This window comes from Ictidomys tridecemlineatus, chromosome X (assembly GCF_052094955.1).
Source record: "Ictidomys tridecemlineatus isolate mIctTri1 chromosome X, mIctTri1.hap1, whole genome shotgun sequence".
Lineage (NCBI taxonomy): Eukaryota > Metazoa > Chordata > Mammalia > Rodentia > Sciuridae > Ictidomys > Ictidomys tridecemlineatus.
Window position 1 is genome coordinate 31,126,780 of NC_135493.1, and position 25,397 is coordinate 31,152,176.

At 37.0% G+C, this 25,397-nt stretch overlaps 1 protein-coding gene and 1 pseudogene across 3 annotated transcripts in view; one reads left to right on the forward strand and one right to left on the reverse strand.

The window, feature by feature from the left end:
• Dock11 (dedicator of cytokinesis 11) overlaps nucleotides 1-25,397 on the reverse strand; it is a 186,028-nt gene that overhangs the window by 4,782 nt on the left and 155,849 nt on the right. For all 3 annotated transcript variants that reach the window (XM_013356047.4, XM_021722391.3, XM_021722393.3), the window contains 8 exons: nucleotides 18,900-19,006; nucleotides 15,035-15,157; nucleotides 12,797-12,910; nucleotides 11,608-11,754; nucleotides 6,999-7,209; nucleotides 6,440-6,630; nucleotides 5,829-5,929; nucleotides 4,402-4,540 (listed from right to left, as the gene is read on the reverse strand). In XM_013356047.4, coding sequence (XP_013211501.3) covers nucleotides 4,402-4,540; nucleotides 5,829-5,929; nucleotides 6,440-6,630; nucleotides 6,999-7,209; nucleotides 11,608-11,754; nucleotides 12,797-12,910; nucleotides 15,035-15,157; nucleotides 18,900-19,006 — 1,133 coding nt within the window. The remainder of the gene's footprint in view (nucleotides 1-4,401; nucleotides 4,541-5,828; nucleotides 5,930-6,439; nucleotides 6,631-6,998; nucleotides 7,210-11,607; nucleotides 11,755-12,796; nucleotides 12,911-15,034; nucleotides 15,158-18,899; nucleotides 19,007-25,397) is intronic.
• LOC101964717 (ATP synthase F(0) complex subunit C2, mitochondrial pseudogene) lies at nucleotides 19,094-23,575 on the forward strand (annotated as a pseudogene).

Here is a 25,397-nt window from a genome sequence, read left to right on the forward strand (position 1 = left end):
CTTTTGGTACCATCCCCAAAGTCTGGGTTACTTTGTTGCTATGGTGGGTGTGTACTCAAAGACAGAATGAATCTACATATGATGGCGAACGAAGGTAATCCTGTTTCCTCCGAGATTAGGGAGAAGCACAGAGAGAGGAAGAGAGAGAAATGTGTTCATTTTTTAAAAATATTTTTTAGTTGTTGATGGACCTTTATTTTATTTATATGTGGTGCAGAGAATCTAACCCAGTGCCTCACTCATGCTAGGCAAATGCTCTACCACTGAGTCACAACCCCAGCCCCCAGAAACGCATCCATTTTAAAAATAAGTTGCAGTGGCAGAGCAGCAAGGGCTATATTCCAAGCATGAAGTGGACACTGTTACATTTCCCAACTGTCATTTCTACATTCAATTTATATGGGAAAATGGGTGACAACATCTCCAAGCTGCTTCCTGCTGAAAAAGGGCAAAGTTAGAGAAAGTAACCCAAAGTCCTTCTTCTTTATGATGTGGGGCATGGGCAGGTAAGGGTATTCAGTATCGGTGTAGTCTGGAGGATAGAGTATAGTTTGCTCTAATTCAGTCCCCAGGACTTCCCCTTTCCCTCCCCTCTACACTAGTTTTGTTTAAGTATCTTGTGGATATACATAAAGCTAAGATTCTCTGTGGTATCATATATGTACCTAGGGAAGTTAGATCAAATTCATTTCACTATTATTCCCTTATCCTGTCCCTCCTCCCTCCCATCAATCCCCTTCTTCTATTCTACTGATCATTTATTTTGATGGAATTCCCCCACTGGGAATATTCTCTTTCCATGTGGCTCCACCCTCCCCCTCTCTGCTCCCAGGAGCCAAGAGCTGAGCAACTCTCTTCCACTGTTGCCCTTACACCATAATGTTGTGCCTCACCTCAGGTCCAAAGTGATGAAGTTGGCCAACCACACACTAAACATCTGAAATCATGAGCCAAAAATAAACTTTCCTCCTGTAAGTTGATCTTGTTGGGCATTTTGGTCACAGCCATGAAAAGCTGACTACAACAGAAATTGTACTGAGAAGTGGGGTCATCACTGTGACTAACCTGACCATGTGGTTTAGGAGAAGTTGGAACTGTGTGTAAGTGTTTAAAAAATGTGGAGATAAGGCTGGAGAAGCAATAGAATATTGTTCGCAGAGCTTAATGTGTGATTCTGGTGGGAACTCAGAGGATCAGAATGAAAACAGCAAGGGCTGTACCCACGACGTTTCAAAAGGGAATGAGAAATCTACTGGGAATTGGATTAAAGGTCACTTGGGTTATATTCTGGTAAAGAGGTTATCTACATTTTGTCCATGTTCTTACATTTTGTGAGAGGCTGGATGTAAAGGTGATGGATTAATTAATCTGCCAGAGGATGTTTCAAGGCAACACAGCATTCAGGTGGTGTTATGGATATTGTTATCAGCTTTTAATCAGGTTTTCTGTGAGAACTGGGAGCAGAAAGCAGAGTAGGATTTTAAAAATTTGCAATTTGGCCAGAAACCGGTGAGCAAAACTGGGGACAAGGTAGGTAGTTGTGGTTGTTGAAGAAATTACATCCCTTAAAGAGGTGCTAAGTCTTTGCAGATACACTAGGAAAGATAGGTTGAAGAGATCTCTCAAATTGGAAAGACCACACCCATCACAGCCTCAAGGGTATAAAGGTAAAAATTCTTTTGAGATCAGTGAGGTACCCTGCTGGCACAGGGGGGCCTAGGAAGTTTTTTGCCTATGCTCAGCTACTCAGACGGCTGCAACCTTGGTCCAAGGTAGCCTGATGACAGTTCCAGCTGGCAGCAGATGGTGATGCTGATTCTTCAGGATTACAGAATGTTGGAGTTAAGAGGTCATGGAAGTTTCCACCAAAATTTCAAAGGCAGGCCTGGGAGGCCAGGCAGTGTTGCAGGTTTGGAGTTCCTGTGGGCTTCCCCTGAGAGGGTGATGCACAAAGCTGTAAGAAGGAAGCTGCTAGTTTTCTGGCGAAGGAACCGCTGAGCTAAAGCCATAGAGAGCAGAATTCATCAGACACCAGAATGGCAATATGTAAATCAATGGAAATGTAATTGATGTAACTGAAGTGATTCAGCAATCTGTATACGGGGTAAAAATGGGAGTTCATAACCCTTTTGAATCAAACTGTGAAATATATCAAATTAGATGTAATGTTTTGAACGACCAACAATAAAATAAATATATAAATAAATAAATAAAGAAAGAAAGAAAGAAAGAAAGAAAGAAAGAAAGAAAGAAAGAAAGAAAGAAAGAAAGAAAGAAAGAAGGAAGCTGCTGCTGCAGTGGAGGCCCCCCCCCCCGCCCAAAGATTAAGAGATGCCAGTAACGTGGAATATTTGAAAAGGAAAGCTGCTGACTGCAGACAGAGATAGGCAAAAAGAGAGATAAGTGGGCTCAACCAGCAAGGCCAAAGGAGCAGGGATTCCCAAGCCCTTTGAAAAGTACATCAAGCAGCCATACGCCCCAGATGCCTGAGGTGAACCTACAGGAAATGTTTGCCTGGCTGAGTTTAGGTCTTGCTTTGATCCCATCCCTTCTTTTCATGCTCCTAATTCTTTGTGTGTGTGTGTGTGTGGGGGGGTGCTGGGGATTCAACCCAGGGCCATGTGCATGTGAGACAAAGCACTCTACCAACCGAGCTATATCCCCAGCCCCTAATTCTCTTTTGGAATGGAATTTTTTACTCTGTTCCACTATGCATAGGATATATATATATAACTTTTTTTTTAATTTTTAAGGGGATCATAGCCAAGTTTGCCTTGAATCTCTGATAAGACTTTAGGTTTGGACTTTGGGCCAATGCTGAAACTGTTAAGACCATGGGGACAGACTTTTAGAAATGGACATAAGATTTTGGGGGCCAGGGTCAGAATGTTATGGTTCAGTATGAGGTACCCCCCTGAAGCACCAATATTAATACAGGAATATTCAAAATGATATAATTGTGAAAGCTATATCCTAATTTGAAAAAAGCCTTGTGTACGCATTATCTCTGAGCCCAAGAGGCATGGATGGAAGAGGTGAGTCACTGGAGTTGTGCCCTTAAGGACTGCATCCTTCCCCCCTGGCTCCTCTCCTTCATTCTCTCTGCTTCTTAGGCACCACGAAGTGAGCACTTTTCCTTTGTTGCTAGCCTTCTGTCATGATGTTCTGCCTCACTTCAGGTGAAGTGATAAGTCAGCCAACCATGGACTTGAACTTCTGAAATCATGAACTTTTCCTCCTCTATGCTGGTCTTGTTGAGTGTTTTGAAAGATGGAACCCAAGGCTTCAGGTATACTAGGCAAGTACTCTACCACTGGACTATCATCTCAGACCCATCTTTAATTTTTTTTTCTTGGTGGTCCTAGGAATTGAAACCAGGGGCACTCTACTACTGAGCTATATCACCAGTCCATTCTTATTTTTTATTATAAGACAGTGTTTTGCTAAATTGTCTAGGCAGGTCACGAACTTGTGGCCTCTTACCTGAGGTTGAGTTGCCGAGAGTACAGGCAAGTGCCACTACACCAGCCCCATCTTTATTTCTTAAATATTCAGTGTTTATAATGTTACTAAAGAAAATATTTATTTGGTGTTTTTATTAGCAAGGAAATTAAGGAGACTTTATGATAAGGTTAAAAAGCTCAGTCACTGAGGGACCAGTCTGACATGTTGCAACTTTTATGAACGTGATTAAAATGTTAAAATGGTTAAAGGACAATGAATGTACAACATGGTTGCATACATGAATTTCAAGGCCCCAATATAGGAATGGATCTTACCAGCATAGTTCAGTAGTACTTAGGTTTCCATAAGGGTCAGTAGGTCTTAAATGTGATAATTAGTGATGACATAATTTGGCTGTGATAATCAGGTCTTTGCTTTTCTATTATTCAGGCTGTGTTTTGTTAGCAGTAAATAACCCTAACCTTCAGTGATAGATTAAAATGCTAAGTTTACATAAACATAGTTTTCTAAGCTGTAAGGGTAGGAAGACAATCCCCAAGTTTTGGAAATAACTCAGGATCTCACCTAAACTACAGTATGTAGTTTCTGACAGCTAAGACAGGAATAGTATTTGGGGACTTGGGTACTGAGCTAATCATTTCATTTCTTTAGGATTCTTCTTGAGAGAATCTAACCCATGTTCACAGTAGATCTATTCAGATTTGCTCAGCTAGTGCCTCTAATATTGTAGCACAAAGAACAAAATGGTTTATTACTGATAATTGCTTCAGTAACAATTTTAAATAATTGCTTCAACTTTGACTACAGAGAACATGAACAAATTTTAAAGTACAGAACAAATAATTTGAACAAAACATATTTAAAACTATAGATTTTCGTCAAGTAACACTTTAGGGACTCCAGATCATGTTTTCATTTACGAGTCTTAATACTTGCCTGCTCATGAATAATGTCAGATAATTCTTTCACCATGTCTCTGAAATTTGACTTTAGCCCTTCATGGTACTCAAATTGATCCTCTTTAATTAGTCGCTCATTTAGTTCAAGTGCAATGCTGCATGCTTGTATGAATTTCCTATGGATGGATGACAAAGATAAAGGTTTCATTATTTATTTTTAGGAAGTCTCACTGACAATCAATTTGATAATTCACTTTAAGCATGACTCGCCCAGAGGGAAACAAGAGAATTCTTTATTTTCTCACTGTGAATTTGTTAATGTCACTTTCTAACTTGAAATACATTCTCCTTTTCCACCTCTGTCCTGATTTCTTATCTCCTTTAAATCAAGACACATACCCCCTAGGAAGCCTGCTTGCTCAGTTATTTACTTGTTATTATGCCACTGAAGTTGTGCTAACATTAGTTTGTATCTGCAGACAGTAAGTCATTCATTCAAAAAGAATTTATTTTCAGTTTACTATATGCCCATTACAGTGTTAGATGCCATAGGTGTGAAGAATATTTCTTGGGCAGGCAAGAGTGGGGATAGGGAGTTGAAGAACCATCATAAAAGTATTTTTTTCATTATTTTATGTGTTTATGTTTAATGTCCACAATTATAGTGTATGTCTGAGGAGGCAAAGTACCTCATTGCCCATATGTTTTATATCCCTGTCATAGCAACTAGTAGAGTTTTTTTTTTATATGATCCAGGCAGGCATTATTAATAAGTATTGGTGAATGAATGACTACTGGTTACTCTGCAACCTGGAACAGCTGATAACACACAAACAGGAAAAGTAAATGGCATGTCAGGAGCAGATGAGTAGATAGGTTATCATATTTATCCTTAGTCTGTTTGACGCAACTGTTTCTCGTGTTCTGAATGTAAACTGTTTATAAATTCAACAGATTTTCAAATGTAAGGTTCATTCAGACATACCTTAGCTTACAGGGTTGCTTAGTACACACAAGATATTATATGTCCTAGACTGGCAGAATCCAAGTGGAAGCAAGAATACAGGATAGGAGTAAGTGCCTCTGCAACCCTTCCAGCCCCACTTTTACTTCTACCCTAAATGGTCTGAAATGCTATAACACAAGGTCAATCGGGCAAAGAAGGAAATCAAAAAATGAATGTAGGTTTGTGTTTGTGTCACTTACAATATCCAAAGCAATAAAATAAGTTGGCACATTTAATCTCTTGGGTCACTGGGGCATTGTTAATATCCTGTAGCATGAAACAGATTATGTATTTCCTCACTACTTAAAGTACCATCCAGAGGTCACTTAGCTATTACAAAAGTACACAAAGAATGTCCTTTTTTGTAGGGGTATTATCTGGTAAATACTTTGTTGTTGTTGTTAGAAGAAAACAAGGAAAAGAATATATGTCTCATCTAAAAATTACTAAATGCTTACCTAAACATGTCTTTCAACTCATTTACTTTCTTAGGTGGATACTTGATGGCTTGACTATCATTTAAGAAAGCCCTTGCATATGCTAATGGACCAGCATTGACCTAAATTAAGAAAGGAGAAAAGTGAGAGAATTATCAGCATATAGTCAGAAGAAGTTTTTGCATTTCTCCTTTTTATTAAAATAGCTCAAGGGCCAGAAGCATGGCTCAATCACACAATGATTTTCCAGCATGCACAGGCCCTGGGTTCCATCCTCAGCACCAAAAACATAACAAAACTATAAGAAACCTATATCTGAGAAGTTTTTTTATGCTTACAACAAGTTTATGTGAAAAATCATTAACTAAAGCACATAATCTGGAAAGATGATACTCTAATTAAATTAGTTAATGATTTCTGATATGTAAATATAGGGCTTGGTTAGTCAGAGGGATTTGTTTAACGTCTTTTGACATTATGGAAATTTATAGAAATTAAACATAATTTCTTAAGTTAACAAATTATATAGTTTTTTGCACTCAATGAGAGCATAACACACAATTACAATTAATGCTTGCTCTATGCCTGTGTGAAAGCAAGAGAAATATTAGGAAGTGTTTAACAAAACTTACCTGTACAGATACACAGCCCTGTAATTTGAGTTGAAGCTGAATCATATCCACATCAGTAGAGGAGCAAAGCTTTTGCAGCTCTGCAGTTCTATCTTTTATTTCATCAGTAGCAACATCAATTGGCTTTAAATTAATCTGCTGTTCACAATGTATTGGAATTCTCTTCTTCACGTAGGGAAACGAATTTGAAGCTATTAAAAATGTTAAGATTCATTTATTAAATTTAGAAAATCAAATTCAAATAGTTGAATTTTTAAAAAATTCATTGTGCTTAATTCTCTCCATGCTTTTTCTAGAAGATGCATAAGGTATTATATAGAACTTACTGCTTCAGGATTAAGGGATAAATTCTCTTTATGAGACATGTCTAAGCAATCATGAATGACATATGGGAAAATGATGGTTTATCACAAGGACATGTTTGTACAAACTTTTAACTGAACAGTAAAACAACAAATGATTACAATTTCAGTTACAAGTTCCTGCTGGCCAGCTGGTACTTGTGTTTATCAAAAAGGACCATGACAAATAATAAGTTAACATGAGAAGTCCTACTTACTAGTCAAAATGGTCCGTCGTTTACACTGTTCTTCTATACAACCTTGCTTTTTGCCTGATAAAGTATAAGGAGCTTCAAAAACAAATCTGTTGATATTATGATTTCTTTCAAACTCAGTCTTTCTTTCTGTGAGTTCTTTGTCATCAAAGTAGGGCTTCACATAAGTGACTTGAATATGAGCATATTTTGGATCAAGCTCTTTGGCATTTACCTATAAAATAAGACAAGTTTTTAATTTTTTTTAGATTCAATGGAAGGGAAAATGAAATGTAGGTAATTTACTCCTTTGAGATCACATGAGAATCACTGCCGTTATGATTGTGCTTCCAACTGAGTAAACACCTGGAGGAGGTCTTCATTTCTTTTTTAAGGATCATTTATTTCTGATTATAAGAACTTACAGAAACCTATTTGGAGACTACAGAAATGTAGAAAGGAAATAAAAATTACTGTAATCCTATCATCCAACAATGACCATTATTCACATTTTCATCTAATATTTTTTCTATGCATATATATTCAGAAATCTGATATCATGCTAAACATTTTTTGTCATCTGACTCCTTAAAATATTTTAAAATATTTAATTGTGTGAATTCTACCTGAATAAAAACATCTTAAGAGCTCTATATTGGAGTAATTGATTATTGTGTGTGTGTGTGTGTGTATGTGTGACAAACACACACACACACACACACACACACACACACACACACACACACATACATACACACAGAGATAGACAGATACTGGGGATTGAATCCAGGATACTCAGCCACTGAGCCACATCCCCAACCCAACCAATTTTATTTTTAATTTTAAGGAAAAGTCTCACTAAGTGGCTTAGGGCCTCACTAAGTTGCTGAGGCTGGCCTTGAACTTGCAATCCTACTGCTTTAGACACTCAAGTCACTGTGATTACTGGTGTGTGACACCACAGCTGACTGATACCTTTAAGTTGCTTTTCCAACTTTTTGTTATTACAAATAGTGTTTTTATGAACATCCTTGAATTTAAAACTATGTTTATTTTTTTCTGATTTTTCCTTAAGATAAATTCCTAAAAGAAAATTTCTTACTTAAAAAGTTTACATGATTTTAAGGATTTTGGTATATATTATCTGATTATACTTCAGAAAAGCTTACTAATTTAGACATTCACAAGCAGTGCTGGAAATTATGAGTAGGTACTCTTGACTGGATTATTTTAATCCTATCCTATGGAGAAAGAAGAGGACAAGAACACACAATGATTCTACTTTAGAGCCACAAAAGTCTAGGTTGTAGGGTTGGGGTACAGTTCCATGGTAAAGTGCTTGCCTAATATTCATTAGGCCCTGGGTTCCATCCCTAGCACTGCAAAAAATTAAATAAACAAAACAACACACAAAAAAATCTCTAGCTGTAGTTGTGAACCATTTCATGAGCGATCTAAATTCCATGATGCTAGATGTAAATCCCAGCATCGTCTCTGTTAGAGATTCATTGAGGACTCTCAACCCATCATTCTAAGAATATCTTCATTAACTCTATAGACAGTTCCCAGGATCATTTTCCAACTATATCTGCCTTGATCAATATCCTTGCCCCTCTCCAGAAACACACACACACACACACACACACACACACACACACAGAGTTTCCGTATCTCTCTCCCTCCACCCTCCACATATACAGGAGGATGGACTATATATATACATATATATTATATTATATATACATATATATAAAATTCTATATAATTATATATTTAATAGTACACAGGGTATATACAAATAGCAAAAACTATTTATTTACAATCAAGACTCTGATCTCAATCCTTAGGGGTAACCATGACTGACAATTTTGTATAAATATTCCTGAAATTTTCTGAGCTTGTATATGTTGCTGAGGGCCATTGCCAAGTAGGAATGACGCATTGAAATTTCCTTGCCAGCGTACCCCATGTTACTTAGAGGAAGGACTTGTGGAAATGGACTTGCCTTGGACATTCGCTGTGACATTGCATGTATGTTTGAGAAAGGTGACCCTGCTCAAGGACCAGGGTGGATCCAGGTTTAGGGTGTATCCTGCAGGTTTTAGGAAGTATCCCGCTCCTTGGGTTTAGGGCGTTCCCGATTTAGGACAATCTGGTTTTAGGGCAGTTCCAGATTTAAGGTTATTCCTGCTGGGAATAGGGTGTATCCTGCTGCCTGAGTTCCCATTGAGTTCTCGTGGAATTGAGAAAGTATTTGGGATTAAAAAGCCTGGTGGAGTACGTGAATGGGGCGGCAGAACTTGGATTTCCCCAGAAAATGTTTGTACAGGGCCGGTGTGAGTTCGGGAATAAAGAATTGCTGTCTGAATCTACAAAGCTGTGAGTGGCTCGTGATCTTGTGCCCAGCCAGACTGCGGCAATATGTGAATATCCAGGTTTTATACAAATATGTCATACTAACCACAGAGTCCTACATCTCACCTCTTTTTCCCTTTCATAACAGATCTTTTTGGGTTCATACTGACACTTATATAAATCTTTCATTTTTTAAATGCTTAGGTGACTATATCCATTATATGGGAAATATCATCATTTATTTAGCCATATGGACATTTAGACTGCGTCCAGGTTTTTGCTATATAAATTTTGCATCAGGGAATATCCTTAAACATATTCTTATGTATGCACATCTACAAGATAAAATTTTAAGTGAAATTATTAGGCTCAAGGACACATACAGTTAAATTATTGGAAGATAATACCAATTCACCTCTTTAAGAGGAGTATTTTATATTGCCTATATCCTTAAGCAGATTTTGTTCTTTGGCAAGGTAAAAGAGTGTTTTATACATTTTATTTCCATACAGTAAAAAAAAAAAATCAAGTCCCTCATGTAAAAGGGCATAATATTTGCATGTAAAACATACACATCTTCCTGTATACTTTAAATCATTTCTAGATTACTTACACTATCTAATACAATGATAATGCTATGTAAATATTTGTTAGACTATAATTTTTAAGGAATAATGACAAGAAACAGAGTGTATTCATGTCCAGTATAAATGAGTCTTTTAAATACTTTTGGTTGACTCTATGGATGTGGAACCCCATAGGTAGGAAGAACATTTTTTTTGGTGGTATTGAGGATTGAAACCATGGGTGTTCTACCACTGAACTACATCCCCATTTGTTTTTATTTTGTATTTTGTGACAGGGTTGGCCCCAAAGTTACAATTCTCCTGCTTTAGCCTCACTTGGCTCTGATGGTAATTTTTAAAAGAAAGAACATGATGTGTGTTACCTACAGGAAATGAACAGAATATCATGTATAACAATGCCAGGAGTCAAGCAGCCTCTTGGTGGTTTGTCACCAGCATTTTGGGCAGGTTTTCAGGGTGGATAAAAAGAGAAAAATGCATATTGTTCAGAAAGTCTGGCTCTGGGGCCTGGGGATGTAGCTCAGAGGCAGAGAGCTTGCCTAAATGTAAAAAGCCCTGGGTTCAATTTTAATATAGCTTAAAAAAAGGAATTTAAGAAGCTTGGATCTTCATTACCTTTCCATTTACACAGTGCTCAATACTGTGGGAGCAAAGTAAGACTACCTGGCTGCAAAGGGAGGAAATCTATCATCTTAAGTTGGTAAAACAATACAAAATAGTGAAACTAATAAGAAACAGGTTTTGCCAAATACTAATTTTGAACCTATCAGCAAATCTATTTTTTTTTAATATTTTTTTGTTGTCAATGGACCTTTATTTTATTTGTTTAAATGTGGTGCTGAGAATCAAACCCAGTGGCTCACACATGCTAGGCAAATGCTCTACCACTGGGCCATAACCCCAGCCCCAGCAAATCTATTTTAATTGTCTTTAAGCATATGTTCAAGATAAAACCATACCCAGAAGATATATGTCAATCTACATAGTGATAATTATGGTAGACAATGAAGTGTGTTTACAATTGCCAGGAGATTTTCATTCTGGCAGTAGTGAATGCTTCTTATGTACAAGGAACTCAAACCAATTTCTCTATATTAACTCATTTAATGTGTAAAACAACCTCATAAGGAAGGTACTATTATCATCACCATCTGACTAATGAGATAAATGAAAGAGAGGGATCAAATACTTTCCCATGGTCATGTAGCAGGCAAGTAACAAGGAATGGGGATTGGAATTCTGGTCTCTCAGACTCTAAAGCCCCTATCTTTTTTTGCTTGGGAAGGGGCAGGGGACAGGTATTTTACCACTGAGCTACATCCCCAGTCTTTTTTTGAGACAGGATCTTCCTAAGTTTCCCAGGCTGGCCTGGAACTTGTGATCCTCCTGCCTCAGCCTCCCAGTCTTTGGGATTACAGGTGTGAACCTCCATGTTCTCGTTATCCTTTCTTTTCTTAATTTTAGTTTTCTTTTTGTGATGCTAGGGAGGCAACTCAGGGCCTCACACATGTTAGGCAAGTGCTCTTTCATTGAGCTACACTCCCAGTCCAGCCTGTGTACATTCTTTCACTATCCAGATGTCTCTATTTCCTTGTTTCTCCTCTGCCATTTAAAATAAGGAAAAAGTCAGGAGCAATGTTCCATGCCTAGAATTAACAAATTATGATATCAAAATGTGGGGCATAGGTTACCTTGTCTGAATCCTGAATTATTTTGACATTTTCTGTGCCAAATTTTTCACCATAAAGTTTAACAAGTCTCAAGGAAATCTCTGAGAGGCCGGTGAGCTTTGGTTCTTTATAGATGTACTCCTTTCCATCCTCTTCTTCAAAAAACGACTATTGTAAAGTTAAATCAATAATGTATGAATTGAATGAGCAAACAACACTTAAAAACAACCTACTAAGTAACAATAGTATATTTCAAATGCATTTTAAATAATATTACTAATAGCTGCATGCATATATTCACTTTTTTACCTTCAAATAAATGAGAATTTTTAAATTCACAATCATATCAACATATCATTAGCCTGAAGATTTCTTGAGATTCTCCTCCTTTCCTGTATGCTTATCACCTGTTTTGCATTTGGATGCATTTTAAAACATATTTTTCATTGTAGATAGACACAATACCTTTATTTTATTTAATTATGCATATATGTAAATTCGTACCAGGGATTAAACCCAGGGGTGCTTAACTACTAAGCCACAACCCCAGTCTTTTTTTAAAAAATATTTTTTTAGATGTATATAGATACAATATCTTTATTTATTTTTACATGCTGCTGAGAATTGAACCCAGTGCCTCACACATGTGAGGCAAGTGCTGTACCGCTGAGCTACAGCCCCAGTCCCCCTGTCCTTTTTTATATTTTATTAAAGACAGGGTCTCAGCTGAGTTGCTCAGGCCTTGATAAATTGTAGAGGCTGGCTTTGAACCCCTGATCCTGCTGCCTCAGTCTCCGAAGCCACTGGGATTACAGGCTGCACCACCACACCTGGGTTATTTATTTATTTATTTTTGAGGATTGAGCCCAGTGCATCACACATGCTAGGCGAGTGTTCTACTGCTGAACCACAACCCCAGCCCTATATTTGAAAGTTTTAATGACCGGATAGTTGACATATACTTTATTAGAAGCATAACAAAAAATGAAACTGAAAGAGAAATCCAAACCTTATAGGTTGTACTCTGATCTAATGAACTTGATAAGAACCAATGTGAACTTTAAAGTTGCAAAGCAAGATCCTTGCTACTATAATAGGCACTATCTGGACAGAATCCTAGAATCAATAACTGCTACCGAAGTAATGTAACAAACTAAAACCAAAAGTGAATGTTTAAAAAGAAAAACAACTCTATATAAAGTATACTTACTTGGCCATAAAAAGCAACTCTGAAGAAAGTACCCAAAAGTCTTTTTTTGGTGTGCATAACCTCCAAAATTTTTGTATAAGCTCCATGAAGTGTTCTATAAACATGAGTAAGTTTCTGAAAAATGAAAATATACAAATAAGATTTGTCTTTTGGTCCATCACTAAATGTCTTCAAGATGAATACACAAGAATAAAAAGCATCAATGTTTCTTTTTCAAAACTATTTTGGTGGCACCATTCATATCCTCTTGCCCCATTGTTACAATAAGACAAAAGACTTCAACAAATTTGGATCTAAGGGTAGAATTTAAAATGGTAAAATGACACTGAATATACTAACATCATGCTTCATTTTATTCACCTCAATGGCAATATATATTTTAAAAATATTATATTATCTGGATTTCATCCTCAGTACCACAGGGGCGGAGGTCAGAAAATGGGGCCTTTGTTTTGAAACTCTTACAAAGCTTCTTAGGAATCTTTGGATTTGTACTGATTTGATAAAAGCAGTAGTGGCAAATCTTGTTTTTTTTTCTCATATACTATTCCTGGCCATCTATATGACCTAAATTTAATTATTTAATTCTAGCTTATTAATAAAATCTTGAATATCACTATAATTTGTTTTTCGGTACCAGGGATTGAACCCATGGGTGCTTAACCATTGAACCACATCCCCAGGCCTTATTTTTAATATTTTATTTAGAGACAGGGTCTCAATGAGTGTCTTAGGGCTTCACTAAATTGCTGAAGCTGGCTTTGAATTCACAATCCTCCTCCTCAGCCTCCTGAGCTGGTGAAATTATAGGCATGCACCACTACACCGAGCTGTTACTGTAATTTTTCAGGCATGCTCCATATACATCAAGAGTATTGCAAAGAGAGGAAGCCCTAAAATCTAGGACAAAAAAGCAAATTTAATCAGAGTCAGATTAGAGCAGTTTAGAATACTACCCAAATTAAAATATATGTTTTCACTCTAAGAAACTTTTTCAATATTGAGAAACTATCTGCTCTTTTAAAAATGGCTTAAATCCTAAATCACCCCTTTCCTAGTACAATAGCAGTAGAAATTATGAAATTAATTGAGTGACTTGATTATATAAAAATTCCTATTCAGCAGTGGTGGCAAGGACTGTTTATTAAACTACTATTCTTTATTAACTACCCTTTATCAATACATTATTTAGCAGGCCAAATTGAAAAAAAAACTTCTCATAATAGAGTTATTACTGATGTCTTTTTACCTTCCTCATTGTTATCTGCCAGCACTTTTAGTGTCCTCAACAACTGAAAAGAACAGAAACGTCTCTTCCCTGAGCAACCTGGAAATCTGATAGCTTTTGTTTTTTAAGTGAAGGTTTAATGAAAACCATACTGATTATTTCTTAAATATTTATTTATTTATTTATTTATTTTAGTTGTAAGATGGATGCAATACCTTTATTTATTTATTTTTTATGTGGTGCTGAGGATTGAACCCAGGGCCTCACACGTCCTAGGCGAGCACTCTACTGCTGAGCCACAACCCCAGCCCCCAAACCACAATGATTATTTTATGCCCTGAAAGAGGGAGGGGAGAAGGCTAGATGAAAATATTTTGAGAAACACAGGTCTGGCGGCACGTGGTAGCACTGGCCTGTAATCCCAGGGACTTGAGAGGCTGAGGCAGGAGAATCACAAGTTTGAGGTCAGTCTCAGCAACTCAGCAAGACACTGTCTCCAAATTTAAAAAAAAATGAATAAAAGGAGCTGGAGATTTAGCTCCCCTGGATTTAATCCCCCAGTACAAACTAATTAATTAATTAATTAATAATATTGAAAAAAACTAATTTTAATTTTGGCTTTAATTCTTTTAGTGTTAATTTCTTTTGGTATATATATAACATAAGGCAAGATATTTATTTTACACTTTAACAGCATTTTAAAGGTTTATAAATTTTTTTGTGTGGTGCTAGGGATTGAACCCAGAGCTTTGTGTATGCTAGGCAAGCATTCTACTGCTTAAATACATTCCTAGCCTGGATTAGAACTTTCATATTGGATCCATGCATCTAAATGATACAATCAATTAAATATCTATATTCTACAATAAAATACAAATGTTATAACATAATGAATCTTCTAAACTTCAGAAGACATGAAGTAGAGCAATAGTTACATAATTATTTTAATGTTTTTCCTAGGACCAAAATAAAATACATAAGCTAATTATAACTATATGTAAGTAGGCTACCTCAAACTCACGACGTTTCTCATAAATTGGAATGATCAACTTGGAAATCTCAGAAATTACTTCATAACGTTCTGCCTTCCATAAGCCATCCACACATTGTTCTAGCAACTCCAGCAAAACTTCCTGCATTAAGAGAAATGAATTAAGAGAAAACTTAGTCAGGAATTAAAAATAGTTTCAGACAAATTAATTTCTAACCATTTTAAGTTAATAAAGAACAAACAAAAGGTACCAAATTCAACAGGAGTATACTTGTGTGACTATATATCCTTCCTCACTCCTTTCTTCCCTTTCTTCTTTCCTTCCTTCCTGGAGCTAGGGATAAAATCCAGGACCTTGTGCCTGTTAAGCAAGCACTCTACCACTGAACTACAAACCCTAGCCCCATGAGTATATTTCCTATACAAATACCTGAAATTAGAAATATTCTTAAAATATGAAGTTAATGTTGATAATAGTAAACCGTACCTATTGTGTTTATTCACTTAACAATGGCTAACTGTACTTGTAGATGGTTACACAATGAGAAGGAATACCTTTAAAAGGGAATACACTGTTAGTTCCAAACTGAGAATGACTTAAGTTGACTTGAAAGTAGAATAGTGATTTCTAGGGACTAGGAAGTATTCTGGGGTATGGGAATGGGGGATAAAGATGAAAAAAAAAGGGTTTTGGATATTATCAATGTGTTTTATATGCACATATGAAAATATCATACTGAGTTCTGTTAATATGTACAATTAATTTGTGCTAATAAAAAATACCTTTATTTATATGGGGTGTTGAGGATCGAACCCAAGGCCTCGCACATGCTCGGCGAGCGCTCTACCACTGAGCCACAACTCCAGCCCCTGCATCTCTTTCTTTACTCATCCTCAAAGAGTTCATTGCCAAGCCCTTAAGTTTTATTTTCCAATTATCTTTCAAATCTGACATTTCCTGTCCATTTCTACACTTATTGCTAAGGTTCAAGATTTCGCAGTTTTTTCTAATGGATAGTCCTGCTTCCAGCATTGAGTCTTTCAAATACATCCTCTATACATATGTCATGGGGTTCTGATTAAAATGCAAACCTGATCATGTCACTCATTAAAATCTGGCAATGTCTCTGTCATTCACAGAACAAGGGATAAGTTATTTCATTTGGCATAGAAAGTTTGCAATGATGTGGTTGAGACTTCTATAATCCCCTCATTCAACATGCCAAGTCTTGTAATTTATGCTTCAATAACAGTGAACTGCTAGTTGTTCTTCTGAAGCACCAGGATGTGTCTTAGCTTCCTGTCTTTATTCATGCTATGCCCTCTGCCCTTTAATCCCTTCTACTTAAGTATCCTCTCTTTCAGAATCCTTCAAGCAGGATAAGCAAGATACTAGATACCTTGTTTCCAACTCTGTTAATTTTGGGGGTAAATATTTATATTTGTATAATATTTGTTTTGTCAATGTATCTGACTTTCCAAATAGCCTGTGACTCCTGAAGATCAGGAACAACGTCTTATTTCCGATGGTTTCTCCAAAAACTAACACAGTGATACTGTATACAGGTGTTCAATAAATGTTGCTACTTGAGTAAAGGACCAGTTTTATTATTCTGCAATAGCCAAACTAAAATTTCCAGAAGTGAAAGTGTGAACTTTGGGGAATTAAAAATTCTACTAGTATTTATCCCAGGAATGTAAAGTTGGTTAAGAATTAGAAAAAAAAATTAATACACCGCTACATAAACCTAATAAAAGAGAAAAATATTACCTTCAACGGATACAGAAAAAAAGCAATTGAAAAAAATATCCTCAATATCCATTCATGATATTAAAGAGAACTCGGGAAACAAGGAACAGAAGAAACCTTCTATGCTCTTTGTTAAAAAGCATCTACTTAAAAACTTAAAGAGTAAACATTTTTATCTTAGAATTGGGAACAACAAAATAAGTGTATTATAGTTTAAACTTTCCTGCAGCTTATAACTCCCCTGATGGCTTATATTTCCTTTTCTTTTTCTGTCTGTCTCTCTCTTTACAGTACTGGGGACTGAAATCAAGGCTTTGTGCATGCTAGACAAGAACTCTACCATCAAGCTACATCCCCTAGCCCCTTGATTGCTTATATTTCTTTCTATTTTTTAAATATATTTTTAGTCATAGATGGACACAATACTTTTATTTGTTTATTTTTATGTGGTGCTAAGGATTGAACCCAGTGCCTGACATGTACCATGCAGGCACTCTATACCACTGAGCTACAGCTGCAACCCCATTTGCTTATATTTCTTAAGAGAACCCTAACCCTAACCCCTTTAGTCCCTGTGCTTTTCCTTTTTTCATGTTCCCACTCTTTAACTGTGCACTTTTCCCCATGGTTCAGTCCTTGGTTCTCTGGTTTTCACTTGCCATGTTATGTCCTATACTCATCCTGTTTTGGTTCTTCCAAGGATATGACTTCCAGATGTTTATTTCTAACCTGATCTCTCTCTTTCTCTCTCTCTCTCTAGATTCAGTTCTGCATTTCTAATAATCTTGCGATCATTTCCACTTTTATAACCTTTCACTTCAAGTTCAACTCAGATCTAAAATAGTTTTCATCATTTTCCCTTCAAAGCCATCTATTTTTTTCCCTTATATCCACACTTCTTAGAGCTACTTTCAACTCTTCACTTCCCATATCCAGCAAGCCTTCCTTCTTTCCTTTCCAGGGTATTTCCTGTATCTTTCACTTTCTGGTTTAGGCCCAAACTGCCTCACCTCTCAACAATGATGGCAGTCTTCCTTCTAGCCTATGCTTCTAGCCCCTATCCATCTGCCTTGATACAACTCCTACATTACCACCAAATTAACTTTCTCTACTTGCTTTCATCTTGTCACTATTCAGCTCAAAAATCTTTGAGAGTAACATCATGTACAGGCACAAGACTCAGATCCTAATTAGAATAAGATATATTCCATGGTTGTATAAATATATCAAAATAGATTCTACTGTCATGCATAACTAAAAACAACAAATAAAAATTTAAAAAAAAATCTTTGAATTTCAAAATTCTACTGGATAAATCCTAAACTTTCAAAACTTCTCAAAATTTGGCCTTGATTACGACTCTTCTGTGAACTCAATGGTTTTGTACAAAAAGGATTCACTCACTGTGCCTCATGCATTTCTACCTCTTACCTTTTGTTCCTGCTATTCTCCTCTATTAGAATGCCTTCAGATTGTCATCATCCTTCAAACCCCATTCTCATTAATATGTCTATTCCAGCTCAGTTTAAAGGCATCTGTCTCACCTGTCACTTTGCATGCTACATATTGCCTATATTATTCAAGTGGCACTATTTTGCTTTTTTGCATTTTGTGTAGGTATATTATCACTTCAGTAGACCTTGGAGGTCAGGGACCATCCATATTTATTTTACAGCCCTTTTATAACCATATCCTGAGTCTTGAGCACAAGTCAGGGCTCAATAAATCTTTGTTGGCTGATTGACAGCTGAAGCTTTTCTCTATTCATCTGAATTATAGAACAGGGCATTTACATTCTTAAACACTTTAATGCAAGCTTTGCTCTGTTGAAGTAAAAGAATAGTGTTAAATCTATTTTTTGTGGAGGTTTCCCCATATATTGACTCTGATATGGCTACTGGAATGGTGATTTAAGGATGGTAGTGTTATATTTCTAAACTCAATAATGTGAGCAGTTCCAGAGATGAGGCTCTACATTCTAAATAGGAACCGCTCTGCCTAGGCAGGTTTGATATTCAAAGATCATTAGTCCTTAGTTACCTTCAATGAAGGTTAGCTGTAATAATTTTTAATATAAATACATTTTAAGAAATTAAATTTATATAACTGGCAATGCAGGCCATGGGGGTCTTACTTCACTATAATGGACATCCATCATCCCAGCATCTTCTTTCATTGCTCCTTCTTCATCTATATTGGGAGTAATTTTCTTGAAGGCTGAACATCCATTAGGGAACAATTCTGTGTGTGGGGGGAGAAAAAGCAATGAGTACATTTATAAAAAAATGGGTTTGGTGCCATCTTCTCTGTACTGGGAGTAGCTCTCCTGCCACAGCCCCTTACCCCTGAAAATGCGCACCTGCTCCAAGTTCCTCTCTATCCCCTCCTTGGTCAGAAGCATTTCTCAGCTACTGAGCAGACCACTAACTGCAGTGGTGCTGAACTGACCAGAGACACTGACACATGAGAGCCTCAGCAGCTTGCCAGTCCCACGTCCCCTGACCTCACTTATCCCTAGTCACAGATTACAAATCAGCATCATTTCAAGGAACACTGATGCAACAGCCAAGTTTACTGGGTCTGAGCTGCCACAGTTGAGGTGGCCCTGCGGCTGGGATTGGAACTGTTTGCGAGCCTCATTATTGCTTATGCTCAGAATCCTTCTACGAAGCTACAGTTCTTCTCCTATGCCATCATAGGCTTAACTCTCTGAGGCCAAGGGACTCTTTTGCCCAATGGTGGCCTTTCTCATCCTCTTTTGTCATGTAAAGGAGTGGTCTCCACCTCCCATTCTTTCTCCCATGTCTCATCTTCCCTGTATGTTCCTTTTTCTTTACCTCCCCAGCTAGGGAAAATGGTTGGTTTAGGGTTTCACAAAGGGAAAACAAATAAATATTGTATTAATAAAAAATTTTGGTGAATAACAGAGAGACTTATAAGGATTGGCTATTTTTATGTAAACAGATGTTTGGGGAAGGAGCAAAGTCATAAATACAGGGGCTGGGGTTGTGGCTCAGCAGCAGAGCACTTGCCTCGCATATATGTGACACTGACTTTAATTCTCAGCACCACATAAAAATAAATAAATGAAATAAAGATACTGTGTTCATCGACAACTTTAAAAAATATTTTTAAAAATTCATAAATATAATTTCTAATCACAAAGAATTTTATAAATTATTTCCAGCTATTTATATTTTCTAATAAAAAAAACGGGCCCAAATTACTTAAAATTTATTCTTGACTATGCACCATGTTCTTTTTCAGGGGGTAAGTACTGGGGATTGAAATCAGGGGTTCTCTACAACTCAGCTATATTCCCATTCCTTTTTATTTTGAGACAAGGTCTTGCTCGGTTGCTGGGAAGCTCAACCTGGTTAGCCTCAAACATGGAATCCTCATGCCTCAGTCTCCGGGAAGCCTGCATCACTGTGTGAACTCTACGTACCACCTTCAATGGCTAGTATGGATGTTCCCCTAGTGTGATTTTAAAATTTTTATTAAAACTTTGGTTCTATGAACATTTGTGGTACATCATCTAAACAAGGGGGAAGGTACTTTTCAGGTGACCACTGAATGATTTTTGGTAATTTCACTGAGAACTGGAAAAGGAAGTCAGTTCTTGGAGGAGGCCTAGTTTAGAACTTGTAAGAGAGGTAGGAAATGAAACAGATGGCAGGGACACAAGGATGTAGCATTCTTGGGAGACACATGGTGGGATGTTCCAAGAGCAATAGGTTTTTGGAGTTAAAAGTTAGTTCTAGGGGCTTGGGGCTAGGGCTCAGTGGTAGAGCACTTGCCTAGTACATGTGAGGCACTGGATTCGATCCTTAGCACCATATAAAAATAAATAAATAAAGGAGGTGTGTGTGTGTGTGTGTGTGTGTGTGTGTGTGTGTGTGTGTGATCTAGTTCTACCACTAACTACAATTTTGGAGAAGTATATCTCCCTGAGGTTGTAAAATGTTGTATCACCTGTGAAACAGGAATAATAGCTACTTTATGAGAATTAACGAAATGTAAACTGTTCAGAACAGAGCATTTCACATAAAAATACATAATGGATTAATATGATCAACAAAGCCTACCAATAAGTAAACTTATTTCCCCAAGATGGAATAAAATAATTGCTGTCACCTGGATCCCTGGAAATTAAGAAGTGAGCCCAATCTTAAGAACTGCTGTAGGATTGTAGACCAACTCTTATGGCCAAGAAAGAGTTTAGGAGTTGAAGTCTATGTGGTTGCTTTATAGATTCTGGTCCAAATAATTCTGCTGTGGCTACATTTACCCACATATAGATGGCTCTCTAACTTTAGGGTTCAAGGAAAATTCAGACTTCTTTTTTTTTTTAAATTCAGACTTCTTATACCATACTTCTGTCAGTACATGAAAAAGTTTCCTTCTGACAGTGGCTGAACAAAGGGCTGTTTTAATCTACCATCCTACAATCTCTTTAGAAGCAATGCTTAGAAATAATGACCTTTACTCTCAACTCAAGTATCTGGTTATCTCCCTGAGAGTAGATGTTGGGGAAGAAAAAAAGGTTCAAGAAAGCCAGACCTCAACTGGGTATGGTGGCACACTCCTGTGATTCCAGAGCTCTGAAGCTGAGGCAAGAGGATCACAGGTTTGAGGCCAGCCTCAGCAACTTAGCAAGACTGTAAGAAATCAAATTAAAAAATTTTTAAATGGCTAGGGATGTGGCTCACTGGTTAAGGGTCCCTGGGTACTTAACCAGGGGTTAAGTTCATCTTAATTAAGTTAATCTCTGGTACCAGGAAAAAAAAACCAGACCTTATGATGAATTTATTTTTCAGAATTCTGGTAGAAAAAAAGATAATGCTATCAGGGCTTGGAATTTGCCAATTCCTCTTGTGTGAATTAAATCTAACTAGACATATATCTTCTAGGTAAGATGCTTGGTAGAATATGATTATTAATTAAATATCACAGTTCTATGAGGGAGATGGATGCCTCATGGGTGAAGATTGGGCTACTATTGTATTTTTGAGATGGAGGTATCACTGTTGGCCAGTCTGATCTCTATAACTACTGGGCTCAAGCAATCTTCCTGCCTCAGGTTCCTGAGTAGCTGGGGCTACAGGTGTGTGCTACCAAGCCTGATGCCCAGGGTTATTTTGAAGAAGGGAGAAATACAGCCTTAAAGAAGAATGACTTTAGGACATTGCCAGTAAATGGATGACATGGAAACTATCATGCTAAGTGAAATAAGCTAATCCAAAAAAAACCAAAAAAACAAAAAAACAAACGTTGGATGTTTTTGCTAGAAATAAACCACAATAAATCAGGGAGGGGGAAGAAGAGAAGGTCAGTGGATTACATAAAAGGGAAATGAAAGGAAGGGAGGGGGATAGGAATAGGAACTATAGTAGAATAAATCTAACATAGTTTTCCTATGAACATATATGAAAATACCTAAGTGAATCCCATCATTATGCCCACCTACAAGAATGGGGTCCCAATTAGAATAAGACATATCCTATACTTCTATAATTTCAACCAAATGGATCCTACTGTCATGTTTAACTAAGAAGAAACATTACAATCAAATTTAAAAGAAGGGAGAAATACATGGGTATTCGTGGGATTCCATTAGAGAGAGAAAGGGGGGGAGGGAGGGGCAGAAATGCAAAATGATATTTACATTGACACACCAGATTTTTAGGGCCATTTTTGTATAAATAAATTAGGTAATACAAGGTACTGAAGATCGATCATGAAGCACTTCATTTCTGAATATTAGCATGCCTAAATTGGTCTGATAAAGACCTCCAGAAAGTTCTAATCAAAGTACTAGATCATCATCTTGATTCCCTCAGGACTGGCCTAAGGAGGTGCTGGGGCGCCAGGCCAACTTGGGATGTGTCCATGGGAAGGACAAAGCAGTTGTCTGGGCCCTGAAGGCTGAGAAAGGGGCTTTGCTGTCTTGAGTGGTCAGCAGAGAAGGCGCCATTTTCTCAAATGTTACCAGATACCTGGGTTGATTCCAGAACTTGCCTATTGTGAACAATATTGCAGCGAATATGGGAGTAGAAATATCTTTACAAGTGAGCAAGTAATAATTTCAGTCAAACTTTGATAGTTTTCAGCAGAAGAATCAGTAGAATAGAGGGAAAGGAACAGGGGAGGTTGAAGGGAAGAGAAAGGGAAAGTACTGGGGACTAAACTAGAACAAATTACATTCCATATTTTATAATTATGTCAATATGAATCCTATTGCTCTGTTGAATTAAAATATGTTATTTTTCAAAGAAGACCATGGCATAAAAAAGCTGAAAAAAGTGAGTTTGAAAAGGCAGTTTGCTGAGTTAAAAGCATAAAAATGTTGCAACTGTTAATGTTATAGGGTTATAGCCAATGCTTGATCCTCAATAATTATGTAATAAAAAAATTGTGTTAGGTGATAAGAGCCAACACAGCATCTGATAACTATTTCAAATTTCCTGTGGCTAAGAACCAACTAAATATAGTTCTTGTTAATAAAAACTTCCTTGTTTCTACAAAAAAATGTTATTATATGAGCCCAAAATTGCATACTTTGCATGTAAGAAATAAAAATTTCTTCTATCAGTCCAAGACTTTTTAAAAAACCTCGGTCTGTTACTTATAAAATTGAACAACCAGGAAAAAAAATGAAAAGAAAAACAAAACAAAATACTGGACCACAAATGAGACTCTAGACTATAAATCAATTTTTCCTTTCCTTTTTCAACAGACTATGAAAAACAAAAGTCTGCTAAACTAGACAGCATGTTTAGTGACACAGTTGATTTACATTTGGGATAAGATTCTTTATCTTGTTGTGAACCACTAACAAACACTTTTTATACTAGCAGCTGATCTGTGGAATACTCTAAATAGCAGAGCATTGGAACTTTTCAAAAGTTTCAACATCCCACCTGATCAATTCCATGAAGTTAAGAGCTAGATAGTAGACAGTGCCAAAGTCTAAAGAAATAAAAAATATATGCTTTATTCAAAGAAGAAGTAAATCCCTGAAGGTCTTGGGCAGTTAGATCCAAAACTGGGGGGATATTCCTGTTTATTCAGAATGGACTATTCAAACATCCCCAAATCTAGGATTTTTCTAGAATGCCATGATTTAGGGGAAGATAAAGAGAGAAACACTTCAATGCCTGTAGTCAGAAAGCATTTTGTGAGAGTCTTGTGTATCTTAAGTAGAAGTACGGTAAACAATGTTTTGTCTCAAGAGCAGAAAAGGTTGATACCCAGTTTTAGAATTTGTTGCCCATATCATCTACCATAAAGACTACTATTGTGAATTTTCAGCTTCAGAGTTCACTATTTTTGCTCAGTGTATTATCTCAAACTAAATGTCCAATGACTTATTTCTAAGCTATTGCTTCCACATTCCTGAATGCTGTGCTAGGGAAAGCAAGATGTAAATGGTCCAGGTAGAGAAACACTACATTGAGTATAAGTGATCACATGAAATAGTGGGGAAGGTTTTGGAGAATATGGTAGCAGCCTGACCCTTGATAATATATCACTGCTAGTCAGAAGAAGGATAAGAGGTAAGGGTCCTCAGGAAAGAGCATGAAGGGAAAAACAGGGACTGGGAAAGAATAGGGAAATAAAAAGCTTTGTGGAACTTAAGCTATCAGATACTGGGTATCAAGACTTGAGAAAGAGAGCAATATTACCCTATAAGGAAGGAGTAGAACAGATTCTATGGAAAAGGAAATTCCATTTCCTGGGCTTAGGGGGGGGGAAGCCTGCAGGCCTGAAGCTTTCCTGAACCTACCATGCTATGTGGTGGTGGAAGAATGCAAAAACTTGACTCTTGCCTTCCCTGGGGAAAACAGTTGTGCTTCTCTCATAAAAGAGAAGCATGTCAAAGTCTAGCTTCCAGGGTATGTGATCCAGAAATTTTAAGATTCTCAGACAAAATATTAGTAAGAAAAGTCTGCTTGTTTTTATTTATTTTTATTGTGGTGCTAGGGGTCAAACTCTGGGCCTTGAGCACACTAGACATACTGGGCCACAAATGAGATGGAAGAGTAGCAAATGCAAAGTACCAGCACTTAGAGGTGATTTAGGTAAACAGAAGAGAGTAAGAATCTATATGGTCTCTTTGGATAGAAACAGCAAGAACTCAGGCTGCCTGAAAGAAATTTGAGGATGAGGAGGGGATATAAACAATTGCATACCTTCTTCCCCTTTCAATTCACTTTAGGAAACAACAAAGAGAAGGATTTGGAACAGGCCCCCACTGGTATTATAAGTCACCCCTGGGGGCAGGGGCCCCAAGGCCTACGAACCCAACTATCCAATAGGACAATTTTTTTTCTCTTAGAAAGTATAAACAGTAGAACATCTGCTGCCAATGTGTAAGCTAATAAGCATTATTTTATTCCATCTTGATTAAAAATGTTTTATAATAGATTTCAAGAGAAATAGCTTAGGAACTTAAGAAAGCAGAAAATTTCTGGCAATGGATGAGTGTCAGGGATTAACTCTCCTTTGATGTTGTCTTCATTATCAAAGGACACTTGATAGAAAACAAAGAGTTCTTGAGCTGCCCAATCATATTTGTTACATAAGTTGGTTTTGGCTAGGCCTACTGGTGCACACCTGTAACCCCAGC